Source organism: Temnothorax americanus, unplaced genomic scaffold (genome assembly GCF_048541705.1).
Source record: "Temnothorax americanus isolate GAGA-0224 unplaced genomic scaffold, ASM4854170v1 Scaffold23, whole genome shotgun sequence".
Taxonomy (NCBI): Eukaryota; Metazoa; Arthropoda; class Insecta; order Hymenoptera; family Formicidae; genus Temnothorax; species Temnothorax americanus.
In genome coordinates, this window is record NW_027509371.1 from 146,035 (window position 1) to 164,743 (window position 18,709).

Below are 18,709 nucleotides of genomic sequence, written 5' to 3' on the forward strand. Positions count from 1 at the left end.
CTATAAATTTAGCATAAAATGATTGCTCCTTGATTGCTGCTTATTGCTCTATTATTACTTTAATAATTTATTGCATTTTTTTATTAAAAAATTAAAAAATTAATTATTTTACAAGTGACGGATGCAGCTGCCTATTGTAACTATATATGGCTCGGCAGCTAACGACGGATATATTCAAACGTAACATAACAACTCTGTTGTTTATAACTATATTTCAAAGAGTTTAACTCTTTAACCAATATTGATTTTTGGTAGAATAATTGATCCTTGTTTGCTCTATATATATTGGAATATTCAAAATCGCTCTATTCGTATAATTAAATTTGTACGATACTTTAGCACTTTTATTGAAAAATTAACAAATTAAAGGCCGGAGCACAAACTTTTGCATAACGCATAATGCATCCGGCCTTTAGTTTGTTAATTTTTCAATAAAAATGCTAAAGTATCATACAAAATTAATTATACGAATGAATATCCCAATAGAGCAATATATAGCTGCGCCGTCACTTGGAAAATAATAAATTTATTAATTTTTTAATAAAAATGCAATAAATTATTAAAGTAATAATGGATGAGCAATAAAAAGCAATCAAGAAGCAATTATTTTATGCTGGATTTAGTTGCACAAAGTTAATAAAAATATGTTTTTGAGTTACAATTATAAATTTTACGTTTTTTGTAAATATTTTAAAAAATATTAATTTTAAAAGGGGAGCAATTCTTGATTCTTTAAAGAAGCAATTAAGAAGCAATCGTTTAAGCTATTGTTTATTAAAAAAATTAAAACTTCCAACGCCAACTTATTTCCGGTGGCGAATTGTGCGTTTGAACGACTTCATGAATTCATAGCTCGATTTGCTGAATTCTATTACCGCTAATTTATAATAATCGATGCTAATTATATTTATATTCTTTTATTATATTTTTTGATTATATATTTTTATTAGTATGTATTTTTATATTAATTAATGGTCATTGGAAACTACTTGCATCCTGCCGCCATTACTACTCACCTGGGTCTACTCTCAGGGTAGCGTTTCCAAACGCAGCCGTAGGCTGATGGCAGAAAACAAAACGTAGGCTCTTACATCTATCGTAGTCATAGACATCAGATTATTCTATTGATATAAATTATAAATAAAAGAATTAAAGCTTTGATACAGAGTCTAATGAAGACTTTATTAATGAAATATGGAAGATACGAAAATGGATAGTGTCATATAGAATACCTCATTTACAATAATATTTACAATAATAAATTATTAAAAATATTAAGATACAGATATATATGATTATATTATCACGCATGTTAAGTAACTGGTAAGTAACTTAACAGAATTCAGAATTTGTACATCTTTTCTGTGCAATAATTGCGCGAAAGCGTTACATCTTGATTGGAATTCTAAACAGTTTTCTGTTCAGTTACTAGAAAAAATTCAGTCTAACTGCCCAATAACGGCAATAACCAATCAAAAATTGCATTAAATTTTTATACCAGGGGCGTATGCCAAAACTAAACAATTTCGTTTACATTAGCGTCTATCATATAGCCGAAAGAAATTATTTGTATTAAGATTTTAATTAGCTTATACGGCTGACATGGCTGATACGGCTGATACGGCAGATACGCGGCTTAGTATACTTAATTATAATTACTATATTTAATTATAACTACTCGCACGTTTCATACTAAAGTGAAAGACCAAATTACTGACCAAATTACAGTGTCCACATTACTGTCAATCAAAATTAAAATACAGCTTTTTAAAATATGAAAACTATAATATCTTATATTATTTTATTAATTTTTAATAGAGATTTTAACAAATCTAAAAATTATATTATTATAACAATGAACTGAAACTAAAAGCCAATACACACATTTTTATGATAAAATAATGTTGAAATTAAAGAAAAAAATATAATAGAATAAATTATTAATTTTTATAACATAATTATTCATGCCAGTAATATATGTTCACTTTTTCGTGTTTTTCCTACAAAGTCATTTTTTTCCGTCGATTGGAGCGAGGATGCAACGCCATCTGAAAAATACAGCCTTATTAGATATTCTTGTCCTTGTTGCCTCGTGCCATTTAAATAGCTAAAATATCCTCTCTTATTTCTGTATATTATAGTCTCGTACAATTTGTAATTAGTACAAAGTAGAGGCTCTACTAACGCAAAAATATTTCTAATTTTTCAGTCGTTAGATAACTTCTGCTATTTTAGAGAACATTCTGTTTCCTATCTATAGACTAGTTTTTATATTCTATTATATCTCAATGCTTATTCGTTATAGAAACACACTTACCCATTGATTCAATATAGCAGATAGAGGAAGAACGTCGTCTTGCTGATTGTCTTCCATGTCGTCTTCGTCAGTTTCTATGAAAGCCTCAGGTCGTTTCCGTAATTTATCATTGTTCGATAGAACGTAAAATAATTTGTCATTCGGTAATGGCGCTTCTTGAACATTCTGGCTGGCACGGTCTTGTAAAGTGTTGCGTTGCATAGTCGAATCGAATCTTTTGCCATGACCGCCGTAACAAGAGTGCCCAAATAATGAGCAACCACCTGTTAATAAAATTAATTGATGGCATTATTATAGTCGCACAAGATATTTGAGTAATCAAGATAGTAATTTGGATTATATGATGATGTATTTTATTAAATGTGGTTAGGTTCGCACCAAAGATATTTGTGTTTTTGTCAAAATATTTTATATTATGCTGATATAATCAAATGTCACACTCGAAAATATCATCGCTAACTATTTCGTGTCTGTTGATAGGCATAATGATCTTTAGAAAATTTCTCGCGGAGAATGTATTTTATTCTGCGGAAACTGCTAAGGAACAATTTTTTCTATTGGAACGAAAATTAAAGTATTACACGTGGGAAAAATCTAAAAAATTGTTTTGCAATTCCCGAAAAATTTCCTGTAGGAGAAAGTGGGGTAATAATGCGTATCTAAGGTAAATCTGTTAATGGCTTTTATAGTTACAATTAATTTAAATGCAGCTATGGAACCTTTAAACGTTCGTCTACAAGTATGTGAACTTATACTTGATGATAAATTTGTTGTTAAATATTTATTGAGCAATATTTAGGACATTGCAAAGTCGGGCAAAAATGAAAGTAGCGGGTAATAGTGCGCAGTTTGGAAATTGCTAAAATTTGTGTCTAGAACGGATAAATTTGGAACTTTTCTGCTTAAGTTATTTAAGCACAGAAAAGCAGGATCCTCCAAAGGCAGAATAATAATTTATTAACAACTCTGAAGTATTTCGCACAAAATGACACGAGCGCCGTTATAAAATTAAATTATTTTGACATTTGCATGGAATTACTTAAAGTAATAAATATCCGCACAAAATTACCTTTTTGAAAAAAAGGTAAAAAAAGGCGCCAAGTACACGTATAGTAGTGTATATGTTGTTACCTAAAAAAAATGAAAGTGGTATATTATACCTCGAAAAAACCTAAGTAACAAGTGGTAGATTTTTATATCTCGAAAAATCTCGAAAAAATCTAAGCAGTAGTATCTTTATTTCCGAAAAATTATAACCCAAGTGATACACGTCACAAAATTATGTTACCTTATCAAAAAGAAGAGTCGCGCTTCAAGTGATCTATTACAATTACAAAAAAGAAATGATATCTCTTTAAATTAGAGCGCCAATTACAGAAAGAACATGTATATTGCCTCAAAAAATAATTGTTGCACTACTTTGAAAAACCTTTACATTGTGTCAATTAGAAAAGAATGTATAATAACAATTTTATAAGTTTAAAAAATTTTATTTAAATTTAACAAGGGAATACAAGATATTTAAATACAAAGTTTACATGTGTATTTTTTAATGGTCACAAAGAATTACAGAGGTAACAGTACAAAATACAAATATTTTATTAAAATATTTAATCCAACGAGGGAATACAATTTGTATTTAAATATAAAATTTATATATGTATTTTTCAATAGAATAAAATATTTAATCACAAAGAATTACAAAGGTAACAGTACAAAATAAAAATATTTTATTAAAATACATAAATTTTTCTTGTAAAAAAACTTGGCGCTGTTAGACCTCGAAATTTTAAATAAATAAGGACAACAGTAAATAAAAATAATTCAGAGAAAAATGCGATGGGAGTACTATTAAATGATTATCAGCGTGGATGTGGGAGTGAATGATATTGGTGTGCGTGACGACGCGGACGGCGGATAATGCGGCTTATAATTAAGTATAGAATAAATTTATTTATTTATTTAAAATTTCGAGGTCTAACAGCGCCAAGTTTTTTTACAAGAAAAATTTATGTATTTTAATAAAATATTTTTATTTTGTACTGTTACCTTTGTAATTCTTTGTGATTAAATATTTTATTCTATTGAAAAATACATATATAAATTTTATATTTAAATACAAATTGTATTCTCTCGTTGGATTAAATATTTTAATAAAATATTTGTATTTTGTACTGTTACCTCTGTAATTCTTTGTGACCATTAAAAAATACACATGTAAACTTTGTATTTAAATATCTTGTATTCCCTTGTTAAATTTAAATAAATTTTTTAAACTTATAAAATTGTTATTATACATTCTTTTCTAATTGACACAATGTAAAGGTTTTTCAAAGTAGTGCAACAATTATTTTTTGAGGCAATATACATGTTCTTTCTGTAATTGGCGCTCTAATTTAAAGAGATATCATTTCTTTTTTGTAATTGTAATAGATCACTTGAAGCGCGACTCTTCTTTTTGATAAGGTAACATAATTTTGTGACGTGTATCACTTGGGTTATAATTTTTCGGAAATAAAGATACTACTGCTTAGATTTTTTCGAGATTTTTCGAGATATAAAAATCTACCACTTGTTACTTAGGTTTTTTCGAGGTATAATATACCACTTTCATTTTTTTTAGGTAACAACATATACACTACTATACGTGTACTTGGCGCCTTTTTTTACCTTTTTTTAAAAAAGGTAATTTTGTGCGGATATCACGCCCTTTTGTAGTATATTACGCATTTTATAAACAGCATGTACAGGATAAAACTATTTGGAGGTATAAAACTACCACTTTGTTTTTTTCGAGGTAACAACATAACAGGGTAACAACATAATACATATACACTACTATGCGTGTACTTGGCGCTCTTTTTTACCTTTTTTTTAAAAAGGTAATTTTGTACGGATATCACGCCTTTTTGTAGTGTTACGCATCTTAATCTTATAAACAATATATCTTATAATCTTATAAACAGTATATAATACAAGGTATGAAGCTAAAATTGTTACGGACTATTATTTCTAAAGAAAACAACAATTTAATATTTCGCTTAGTTTTTTTTAAATAATAATCTGTAACCCTTTTAGTTGTACACCTTGTATATATTTTTCAATTTCAACATAAAACATAATCGCAATAAAGCATGATTAATGTTAATAAGTCGTTAACTGTAAAATTCTTTATTTATTTTTATTTGCGTGTCTTACTGAATGTTGTTTGCAACTGTATATGTACCGATATCTTCAGGTATCGATATTTTTGATAATTATTTTTACGTCAGACATAATTTTAATTTATCCAATTTTTATTATGTCTAGACATAATTTTTGTCCAATTTTTATTATGTCTAAACATAACTTTAATTTAGCGATTTTTATTATGTCATGACATAATTCTAATTCTGCCGCTAGGGAAATTTTAAGTCGATTCTTATGAATCAAGCTTGAATTCAATGTCTAGGTGTCCCAGGTTGCCGATGACAAGGTCCACATAGTGCGCTCTATAGTTTTCGGTGTCTACATGTATTAATACCTCGAATTCGATATCTACGTGTCCTACATTGGGTGCGTTTAGCCGATACTCCGCTAGCCTAGCAATCGTGAGCAGACGCTCGTTTTCGCTCGTTTCCTCTCTTTTGACCTAATGGATTAAAAGAAGAGGAAACGAGCGAAAACGAGCGACTGCTCACAATTGCTAGGCTAGCGGAGTATTGGCTGAACGCACCCATTCAGATTTAAAGTTATTAATACACCTAGACACCAAAAACTATGAAGCGCATTATGTGGACCTCGTCATCGGCAACCTGGAACACGTAGACATCGAATTCGAGGTATTATTACACCTAGACACCAAAAACTACCGAGCGCGCTATCTGGACCTCGTCATCAGCAACCTGGGACACCTAAACATCGAATTCAAGGTATTAATACACGTAGACACCGAAAACTACGGAGCTCACTATCTAGACATTGTCATCGGCAACCTGGAACCTGGAACACTTAGACATCGCATTCAACGTATTATACACCGAAAACTATGAAGCGCACTATCTGGATCCCGTCATCGGCAACCTGGGACACGTGGACATCGAATTCAATATATTAATACTCGTAGACACCGAAAACTACGGAGCGCACTATGTGGACCTCGTCATCGGCACCTGGGACACCTAGACATCGAATTCAACGTACGATACACATGGACACCGAAAACTCTGAAGCGCACTATCTGGATCCCGTCATCAGCAACCTGGGACACGTGGACATCGAATTCAAGGTATTAATACACGTAGACACCGAAAACTACGGAAACATCGAATTCAAGCTTAATTCATAAGAATCGACCTTACAAATTCTCTAGCGGCATTTCTGCCAAGCGTAGAGAAACTTCTTTTCCATTAACTCAATATATATTATTTATATATATACCTAATTTACCTAAATAGAAATATTCCTTCTGACCGATAAGTCTATCGACCTAATTTCAAAATACGCGCGCGATATCGAAACTGGCGATACCTGCGCCGCCAGCGTCGAAAAAGTGAAAGTAACGTTTCTGATTATGACGTCATCATATCAGACGTCGGCGTTAGAAGTATACGTATCTTAAAAATAAATTTTCACATTTGGACTTTGCGTCGCAATATCTCCGCTCGTAGGGCACGTAGCGGAATATTATGAGAGAAACCCCCCCCCCCCTAATTGGACCCCAAGCTATCGATCAAGCCTACTTAGAACTTGATCCGTTCACTCGTTATCGAGATCTCAACATCTCGGGTACTCGCAACTCGTCGCGTCGCGTAAAAGAGTCACGGTCGGTCTCGCTCCGCGTGTACTTGGCGCGAGACACTACCGTGTCTCTTGATATTTTTACATCATTATTGAGTAACAGTTATCTATCGAATAATTGGTATGACAGTTCAATATTTAATGAAATAATTCATTTTTCTCGCTAATTCGGTATTTTCGGAGGATATTAGTAAAATGTAACTCTTTGATATATTTCTATATTTTCTGTATTTTTTTGTAATATATAAGTAATATAATCCATAAATATTTCAAACAATTAAAAATTTATTATTAAAATTAAATCTTTTTATTTTTACAATTTTTGCATATAAATTGTTCTCTATTAGTAAAATAAATATAGTAAAATTTTATTATTTTATTTAATTTTAAATCATCTTATAAAAACATCAAAATTATTACATACCGCAGACATAACATATTAAAAATTTTTAGATAGAGTTTTAATAAAAAACAAAATAAGATTTTTTAAATACATGTTCACGGTTTTCTTGAGCTAATCAACTTGCTGACTTAAAGTCTTAAAAACTTCAAGATGCATGTTGAGTGTGTTTTTCATTAATAAATGTTTTTGTGTGTAACTTAACCCGATAAAACTAGTTTCCATTTGCGTGGATCCGTATATTGCATGGAATGTTCCCATGATTACTTGTGAAATGCATCTTTATAAAAGAGATAAAAGGAACGATGACCTACAAATGAAATTGTTTTATAAATTATTTTGATTCTCAATCATGTACGTTGTTATTTCTGATTTAACTGTTTTATTTACGTTTTAATTTTGCAATTGTTTTTACTAATTTTTGTTTTAATTGTTTTATAGTTTTTTCATGTTAATTTGTTTTATATTTATTTTACGAAATTATTGAACATTTTTTTTAATTTTAATAAATAAATGAAGAGGTCACAGAGCCGCCACAAGATCTTAGTGTCATAAACGTACGTTCGGCCTGACATTAGGCCATCCTCAATGCAAGATTAAGTCAATTACATCTATAAATAAAAATTAAAATCAGAACACGAACTGTCGCATAATTTTTGGTCGAAAACGCATTCGTCTTAAATTCAAAAGATTGAGAAGGGAAGTATTGAAAGTCGAAACGTAAAAATAGTATAGGTATGGTAAAAAGACCCATGATGTTTCATGCAAAGAGTAATATTATAATATAAAATAGTTACTAGTGATGTGTGTGTGTTGTACGTAAAGGGTGCGAGGAATAACTTGTTTTTGACTGAAAATTATGCGACAATGTGTGTTCTGATTTTAAGTTTTATTTATTGATTTAACCTATTGCACTGAGGCCTAATGTCAGGTCAGAACGTATGCTAAAGTTAATTATCTGACTAAATTAAATATTATGACACAAAGATCTTGTTGCGGCTTTGTGGTCCATTTATTTATTGATTTTGAATCATTAGAGCATTATAAAATTTTTATTTTTTAATTAATTTTTTAATCAAAATGTTTGCGGAATTGTTTCGATAATACTGATTTGTTAAATCAGATTTCTTTTGTTTTTTGGCAATTGAGAGTGAACCTAAGTTTACGAACATTCTTCAGGTCACGATTTAAAATTCGGGTTACCCGCGGATTCGCGGATCCGCGGATCTTATGAGATATACGAATATTTGAAGCGTTGTATCCGAATCTAGATTCGCGGCGGAGTCGGTCGCAGTCGTAGCAACCTAGATCCTTCGAAAATTTAACAATCAATAGATTAGGTTGTGACATATTAGGCTGCATTTCGATGTTAACTGTTAGTACTAAAAATCTATATTTTTTAATATTTTATTTTACATATACTATAGATTTTCTGTACTTACACTTGCTCACAATAAATATTGGATTGCAGCCACAGCAGATAAAAGATATTGTTGATTGTCAAATTTTCAAGAGGGACCTAGGTTGCTACGACTCCGGCCGACTCCGCCGCGATCTAGATTCGGATCTGACGCTTCAAATGATCGTATATCTCATAAAATCCACTAATAAAAATTATATTAGCAAAAAAAATACGCATTAAAAATATAAGTAATAGTTTCAAACATAGTTCCAAAATATCATTGAAATTTCTGAGACCACAATGTAGCTTTCGAGCGTTAATAAAGCGAATTTTTAAATAACCTGATGGTGATCGGGTAAACATTTCTTGTAATTTATAGTATGAAATCACACATATGTATAATAAATAGATTTTTTAAAGGAATTTATTACATATTTCTTATTATCGTTATCAATGCTATGTAAGCCAATTTATGTAAGCATATATTAATAATTGTGTAATATTCTAGTCGACCTATAAATTGTAAAAAGCGAGATAAATGTTCTCCTACGACATCGTAAAAGAGCTGCGTCATCAAACGAATAAATAGTCAATCAGTAGTCAAATACAGAGCCAACGCAAATAGATCAATAAGCTATCAAACTGTCAAAAAAGTATGTTTGTTATACATGTTTACGAATAGCTTTATTTTTTAGCTTTGCCTTTTTGCAAAAAACTATAATTTAAACAACGCTTTTATATTTCACATATCGCCATTAAACTGTTTCGTCGGTCTGACATTCAACTGGTCGTTTCCACTTCGCGTATAGAATCGAATATTGAAATGGGTTGGTACAGACAACTTACGGAGAGTATTAACTGATCTTTTACGGAGAGTATTAAAAATGTAATTTTTCAGAGGCTGTGATACGACAGTTTTCTTTTTTTCTATCACAATCATATCACATACGCTAGATTGTATGAAATATCAAACACTTAGATATATTGCGCACGCAAGAAATTTTTCATTCAAATGATTTGATTGATTGTCAAACTTTCGCGAGGAATCTAGGTTGCTACGACTCCGGCCGACTCCGGCCGACTCCGCCGCAAACCTAGATTCGGATCTGTCGCTTCAAATGTTCGTGTATCGGATCCGTGGATCCGCAGATAACCCGAATAAAGCCCGTATCACGCTACGTATCGCGGACGCGGATCGGATTGAGATTGCGGATCGTGGATCCTAATCTAGCCAATTATAGACGAGCAGCTCATCTGTGATTAGCTGACATCCGATTCGCGATCTGTAATCCCAATCCGATCCGTGTCCGCGATACGTAGTATGATACGGGCTTAATGCAATTTTGATCAATTCACGCGTTCAAAACGATAAAAAGAAACGTCGCGTCGACGTCAGTAGTAGGAATAAATCGAAACATTGAGCGTTGTAAATCAATTATTTTTGTTTGGTTTTGATTTTGCTTGAATTATTATTTTTCTACACAATAACAAATCTGATTGTCGATTATAATTATTATTTGAATATTATTTGATAATTATATTAGATAATAATTTGAATATTGTTAAAAAGTATAGATACGCGTGATCTTTTGCGATGCTTTACGCTCGTGACATTTGTTTGTATATTTTGAATATAATAATATAATATATCTATTATATAATTTATATATTTAAAATATTTATCAAAAAAAAACGGGGTTTAATTCCCAAAAGAACAATATACGAATTTGATTTAAATAAATAAATTACATAAAAGATTTCAATATTTTGATTTAAAAATACGTAAAATTTTTTGTAAAATTATTTTAAAACAATTGTATTTAATAAATAATACTAAACAGTATACGAAACACATAGCGGACATAATTAGATTATATACTAGCATCAATCGTTCTATTTCCTGGAAACTGTAACAATGCACGATGTAAAGTTATGAGATAGTTACATCGTGGATTTGACGACTGCATACGTCCGCTCAACTTCTATTTGTGTCTCGGTGCGAGCAATAGATTATTTCTGCGATGCTGTCGCGAAGTTTCGCTATTCTACGCAAAACTCGCGTAAAAGCGAATTATTGTTGCTTCATTGTATAATGTCAAATCCGTTAACTCTTGCGGCTACGAAATGTTATAATAGCATTCATGTTTCCGTGACGTGGTTATCAATCCTTACGTTGGCTTGAAATTTAATACGAGCGTAGGATTAACGCGAGGATATAAATTATCGAAGACAAAACTATGCATAATAACCGATAGAAATCAAACTATCAATTAATTCCGACATCCCTTAGAATTATGCAATTTTTAGAATAAATGTTAATTATAAAATAAAATCTTTCGTATCCAGAAATTTTGGCGAATTGATTTGGATATATGTAGGTACTGTTAATTTTGTATATATTGTTAAATTAATCAACATCTTGATTGCTAAGTTTTTTATAAAGTTTTAATAATGCTCTGGTTAATTATCACATCAAAAATTAATAAGTTGATTGATCCATATTATGCGGAGTTAAAAGCCGTCGGTGGAGAAAATTACATCGTAGTTAGCTTATTTAATGAAATAGCTCAGGTGCGTTGTATAATACCTAGGCAAATATTGCGCATATTATTAATATACGTCGTGTATCTATAATAATCCTTAATATAATCGTTGCTTCCAAGTTGTTTCGCATTAATCGTTTGCCTGTCCATATTTATCATAAATATTAATTTTGATTTTAATGTGTTTAATTTTAAACATTGTTATTAAAAGGTACAGTTTTATTCAATAATCATAAACGTCCCGTGAAAATATAGAAATGGATTTGACAAGTACGTTTTTGCACATCGGATGATCAATCGGCATAATCGACAAAACCGTTAAAACGCTTTACGTAAAAAAGTTAGCATTTAACTTAGCGGCGTCTTATTAGATTATTCGTAGCCACAACGTCGTTACGTTCATCGAGAAGCAAATCGAGGTTTTATAAAAGGAAAGACACAGCTTAATTTTTGGAGAATTTTTTTTAGAAGAAAAGGTCATCTTATTTTTATCATTATTTTTCTACGGTTTTTTAATTTTTTTTCCTGTTCTTAATCTCTATTTTGTATATATTTTGCTTAATACTTTTATTTCGTAAGTATAATAAAAAACGATAAATATTATGCTGATACCTATTTGCAAGATTGAGATGTATGTTAAAATTGATTTTTAAAAATATTTAAGAATTATGTTATTTACTTTTGCCCTCGACTTTCTTTGATCAGGTTTGCGGCTTGCAAACTGCGTTAATTAACGAGCACGCGAGAAACAAAATATATAATATAGTGGAACAAATCTCGTAACGACGCGTTACACATATACATATATAATATACAATCAACGAAGCATGTGCAAAATGATAAAAATGGAAATATGTCGCGTTCACATTTGCTAAAGCTACTGATCTGGAAGTCCATATAAATTTTTATTCAAAATTTTCGTAATTTTTGTAAAAATCAAAAATGCAATATGGTGCAAATGTGCGACAGCATATATACATAAGCCAAGAAAGATTTAAGATTTTCGAACAATTTTCCATTTTTCTGAAACAAAGCCCTTTCGCAGCGCAGAAAGGGACGAGAGAACTGTAGACTGCACGGTCAGCGCCTTGATCAGCTTTGATTACACTGGTACCGAAAATAGAAAACGGTGTTATGTTTTTGTTAATGAAACGTATTCAAACTATCTTAACGCACTTAATAATGATAATACGTTGATAAATTCTGAGTGTCGTCTAAAACAGACATATATAAAAATAATACGAGAAAAGAGAAGAAAAAAAAGAGAACATGTTTTTAAATTTAAAAAAAGTTTACATTTTATTAAATTATATTATGTGTACCGTGGTATATATATTATAAAGTTATACATAATACGTTATATATAAGACATATTTATCTGCAACTGATTTTTAGGATCTCTTGTTAGAGGATTACAGATTATATCTAACGCAAATATCTAACGCAAGTTAACCGAAAATGGTAATGGAATTTTTACTCGCGTAAGGTGTCACGATGAAGTGCACTTTGGTAGATTTATACCGGATGGATAGAATGAAATTACGCAATACGCCAGTCCATTTCACTGTAAATGTGGCGGCTGCCCAGATTGAAGTTCAAATTGTCTGGCCGTGACGCGTATTTTCGATGAGCGACGATGAATCCAGGTGCGGTTAAAGTGCAAACGATCACGTATATCGAAACGGTCGGGCACGAAATACTGGTATTTTCTTTAAGGATGGGGTGACATCTCAAAGCATTACCAAAAATCTAAAAATTTTATAGATTGTTCTATTATTACGTCTAAGTATCTGTGTAAAATTTCAGCACAATTCTCTTACTGGTTTAAAAGTTATTGTAATTAAGGATGTATTGGAGATATTTCAAATATACTCAGAAAGTGCTGTAAATTGTTTCTAAATTAAATTAAAAATATTTTATAAAATTTTGAAGTTATTTAAGAGTTATATAAGTTCAAAGTTGATAAAATTAACATTATCCCTTATAGAAAATTGACAGTGTTTTGCTGTAAATAAAAATAAAATATAAATAAACCATTAAGATATTTTTTAAAATTTTTTTATGTGTAAAACATACATCATTGATATTGTATTTTAAGTTTCAAAATTTTTTTTAATTGTTTAAGCAATACTAATTATTTAAATAACAAAAATCATACTTAAACTATTAACGGTAATCCCTACTAACATATAAAAAATTTTGAGTTGTTTGACATACATGCAAAGTTTTTTTTTATTGAAAGTTTAACTTTTAGCAAGGACTGTACGACCTATACATCCTTAATATGTGTAAATGTATTATCTGTCAAATGACATGTTTGTAATCATTTTAAGTAAACGTTACGGGGTCAGAATGATTGGCATTGTTTTGATTAATTTCTTGTCAAAAATCAGTGACAAATCCGTGTAATAAGTACTTGATCATTAATACTAATGATTCACTTTATCATTTGTTTATTTAACATAAGCAATAATTAATTACATGCGATGCGCGATTGCGATTATATTATCGGGAATAATGTGACGCATTTATATTGAGAAACAGGGGTAAAACGTGTTTAACTGCTTAATAAGAACTCTTGTTGCTACGTCCGTCTGTAAAACTTTTAAAAACGTATAGCAATTGTGGAAAGAAAAAAACACCTTGTTCAATTCCGCTGGAAAAGAAGGTCGAAGCCGCTCAATTAATCAGTTTTGTTTCAGGTGGTAATGGAACGAACGACTTTGCGAAACGAGTTGTTCCATTATCGTTCGCAAATAATTTTAGCTTTGCTCACGGAGCACGTATTACGGATTATATATTTATCATTGTTACTTATTGCTCCTTTGTTCACGACTAAGAGATTATATTTTTTGAGTCGCCCAGTATTTTGATTAAGGGGGTATTCTGGTCTTAGATAATTTCGATTTTAGGTATTTATTTAAGGGAACTTTTTTTAAAGAAACAAAAACTTAAAGAATTGTCCTTTTACATAGAGTTTTATTGATATTTTATGATATAAAAAAGTTAATTATTGTTGATTTTTATATTAAAAAAATCAATTTGCATTGTCCTCCTTTGACGATACCTTTGATCCATCCAAAATGGAAAAAACAAATTTTGTTAAAACAATTTATTCGTTATAAATGTAATATCGTCTTTATCACAATAATTATTTTGATAAATTATTATTTATCAAAAAAATTTTTAAGAGAATGGCGGTTAATTAAATATCGATTAATAAAATTGTTCTGTTTTATAGATTTAAAATTTTTTTTAAAAATAATAAGTAAAAAAAGCTCCGACAATTAAAAAATTAATTAAATAAATAAGGGGTTTACAACAAAGTGTTTGAGTAGCGAAATATTATATTAAAAAATTATTACCTACATATATATATATATATATATATATATATATATGTAGGTATAATATATATATATATATATATATATATATATATATACAAACGTACATACAAATCGGATAATTCTTTTTTTTTCATTTTTTTGTTGTGCAATAAGAAATATTATGTTTATGTATTACTTTATTATATGAAATTCAAGCCAAAATTCTAAAAATTAAGAATCTATAATAAAATAAAATGACAAAATTTGTTTTTGACTATTTTTTTACCGAGAAATATGAATTGATCCGATTCGCCCTGGTCTACCCTAACTGTCATCCGAGTTATCGTCGAAAAGAATCGTCATCGTTACTGTTATCATCGAAAAGAATAAATAAGAACCTGAATAATTAATTTGAAGTTCTTTTAAAACTGTTGTTCACGAAACTGAGGGTGCGAGATAAGATACACGACCTGCGACTAAAACACTGATCTCTTCAAACCTTTATAATTAATTTTCAGAATTTTACTGACAATGAGCCGTTTTGTATAGATACATGTTTTTAGGACTATAATGATTAAAAAAACAGAATAAAAGAAATCGATTTTTTTTACCTCTAGATTTCTGATTCTTTTAGATCAGAAATTACCCCCATGCCATATACACCCATCCAAGTTTTGCCTTGAAATAATGAATTTGATTACAATTATTTAAATAATACATTTATTCTTAGGTCATACGTGTAAATGAGAAATTATAAAGTTGTTATGCTATATTTCTTAATTAGATTCATTTACCAGCTTTTTTGATACATTTATGAACTACAGATTGAAAATTTCTAATTAATAATTATAAACGGTAGATATAATAAAATAAAAGCCAGAAATTATATGCATATATTTTTTAACTAAACTTAATTGTTTTGAATTTTACGTCTACAGAATATTGCAAAATATCAAATTTTTAATACATATTGTGCTCTTTTCTAAAACTATAATTTTTTTAAAAGTAAATATTTTAACGTAAAATCATTTGTAGATAACAGTCGCGTAAAAATTGATATTTTTCGTTAAAGAAAAAGAAATTTCATACTCTCTAAATTTCTTGGAGTGAGATCTTACTCCAAAAAGAGTAAAATTTTACTCCAAAAGAGTGAAATTTCACTGGAGTGGCAGTATTCCCACTCTAAGAAATTTAGAGAAAAAATATATTTGTTCACAAAATATATCGATTTTATATTAAAATACGAGATAAATCGTAGTTTATTTGTATGTATGTATCGGATTACAGATAAACACAGGTTTAGTTTTTTATTCGGAAATCAATTTTACGTAATTACACACACATACACATTCGTACTTTTACTTTTATAATTAGAAAAGAGCTTGAAAGCGGAAACAAATTCAGATTATATAATCAAAGGGATATAAATCATTAGTTTGGATTACTTCTATTCTACATTAAATGAGACTGAGTAACGTAGTTGCGTATATATTTTAATATTAATTAGTGCAAGGAAAATCTAGCGTGCAACAATCCACGCTTAACTTACTTATAGACGTCATAAATGCTTCAACATTTCCTATATGGACACGTTTCAAGCTATATCACGTCTAAAGATATTGAAATATGCATTAGAATTGTTTACGGTAAGTTATTAAATAAAATTTAACATCAGTAAAGAAGATATATTTCATTTCTCAAATGTAATCTAGTGTCAGAAGAGTAGCATTTTCCACAAAAATATTTCACATTTTATGAAAAGCAACTAATAATAAAGTGTATATGAAGTTTTGCCAAATAGAAAAAATCTAATTTTCCTCTATTTTGATGTAGGTATATATATAATACTTTATTTACTTTCTATTTCATATTTTAATATAAAGTCAGTATATATAAATGTATTCATGAAATTTATTTTTCTTCAACAAAAAAATATTAAACTAGATATTTTTAACATCATAGTTAACGGAATAAACTGTAATATTTACCGATTTGTTTTGCACATGATATTATTTTTTAACATTTCTCTTTCTCCGTTTTAATTCGATTATTGTATTTTTTACAACTCATTAAAATTAAGATTTTTTATAACGTTACTTTATAAGAGAACATAGAAACGTAAGAAAAATTTTTTAAATTTTCAAAAAATTTTTTTTTTTTTTAACATTGATTTCTTTTACAGCGCGAAAAGAAAAGAGCACAAGCCATATAAGAGTACTATAATAACATCGTTCACAATGGTATGATTTAACCCTTTAGTGAGTTAGCCAGTGGTACATACGTCCCATCTGACTTAAAAAAAAATCACATTTTCCATAGAAATGAACACATCGATTTTGTTATGGTCTTATTTTAAAGAAAAAGATATCACTGTTGGAAACTTTGTGTTAAATATAACATAAATCACGTGTCCCAAACGGCCCATCGGGTCCATTCAAATTTTTGTGTTAATTTAACATATAATATGAATGTTAAATAGTAACACCGATACTATGTTAAAATATTTCAACAGAAAATGTAATTCTGATCGTAATTTAAGGTTAATTATGTGTACAATTAACATAACTTTTATGTTAAAGTTAAGATTGAGAAATAAAATCAACACTCTTTTTCTGTAAATTTTAACACATTTAATAAATAGGTTTAAATATTGTGTTACTTTAACATATTTTTTAAATTATTTTGATAATTTTTTACATTTTTAATTTGTCAAGTTCAATTAACATAGCAAGCATGTTAAATCTACACATGTATGTGTTGATTATTTTACACAAAAATTTTAACATGGACTTTTTTTAACAAACAAAAGTTACTTACGTTTAGCGTACGCCTTTTGATTGACGGAAATAAGGATTACCAGCACGGTGCTGGTAACACAAATAATGAAAGAAGGAACTGAGGAAGTTGCGTTGAGCCTCATGTTGTCAGCAATCTTGTTGTTGTTGTTTCGTAACTGGGTGGGTGGAAGGTCGACCCAGAAACAGCTCTTTCAGACCTCTATGTTTCCTTTTTCTTGTAGGAATAACACTCGCAGCAGTAGGGTATTCAGGAAGATGCAGGAGGTACGACGAGACGATGTCACTCCGTCGAACAGGTGGTTGTGAATGACCGATAGCGACGCGCGTTCCCTCTTTTAGGAACAGAAATCGGAGTGGCGCCTGAGTCGATCCGAATACGCATGCTGCATGTCGGGAGTACGCAGTTGGCGGGGTGGAGGTGATGTCCGTGGGTGGAGGTGATAGCTTCCAGGTGATGGTGGCGGTGGTGATTATAACATTGTTATCACCGTAAACTTTGATGATAATTCCGGACACGGAAATTGACGGTATATGGTCTGGGAGTAGTGCGCCGGGAGAATTGATGCACGCGCCAAAGAATGCTTTAAGGTCGAAATCCAAGAAAATTCTTAAATAGGATAATTAGAAGCATATTATGGTATACAGATCTCGGTTTAATAGCGTTATATAGGGAGATTGCACTCTTATGGCCAAAACTTAGCTGCACAATATGTTTATACAGAATGTTAATACACGTGTATGTGACAGAGATTCACAATTGCGGAAGAAATAGGATTATATCAGCTTCGATCAGCTAAGAAATATATCGTGCAAATCATTATTTGTTAATCGCCATATTCTCTGACGTTCACTAGGACGAATACAAGTTTCAAAAATGCTAAAAATTATCATAGAGGATGTATTTTCGTTATAAGAATATAAAAAATGTCTAAACTTTATGTGTAGAAAAATTGTTTTTAAAATAGTTTATTTATATAATATTTTTATTTCCACACACACACACACACACACGCACGCACGCACGCACGCACGCACGCACGCACGCACGCACGCACGCACGCACGCACGCACGCACGCACGCACGCACGCACGCACGCACGCACGCACGCACGCACGCACGCACGCACACACACACACACAC

The 18,709-nt window shown here is 30.3% G+C and overlaps 1 protein-coding gene across 1 annotated transcript; it reads right to left on the reverse strand.

Annotated features, from left to right (window-relative positions):
* Window positions 1–1,158: 1,158 nt before the first annotated feature.
* LOC143898437 (uncharacterized) lies at window positions 1,159–18,130 on the reverse strand. Its single transcript, XM_077407914.1, has 3 exons — window positions 17,588–18,130; window positions 2,318–2,580; window positions 1,159–2,048 (listed from the first exon to the last, which is right to left on the reverse strand). The coding sequence occupies exons 1-3, from the start codon at window positions 17,688–17,690 to the stop codon at window positions 2,001–2,003; spliced, it is 414 nt and encodes a 137-aa protein (XP_077264040.1). The 5' UTR covers window positions 17,691–18,130; the 3' UTR covers window positions 1,159–2,000.
* Window positions 18,131–18,709: the final 579 nt, after the last annotated feature.

Coding starts and splice junctions, on each gene's coding strand:
- LOC143898437 (XM_077407914.1), bottom strand. CDS start 17,690: ATGAGGCTCAACGCAACTTCCTCAGTTCCTTCTTTCATTATTTGTGTT. Junction 2,581..17,587: donor TCAAAAGGCGTACGCTAAAC/GTAAGTAACTTT, acceptor TTTTATTAACAG/GTGGTTGCTCATTATTTGGG. Junction 2,049..2,317: donor CTGCTATATTGAATCAATGG/GTAAGTGTGTTT, acceptor TGTATTTTTCAG/ATGGCGTTGCATCCTCGCTC.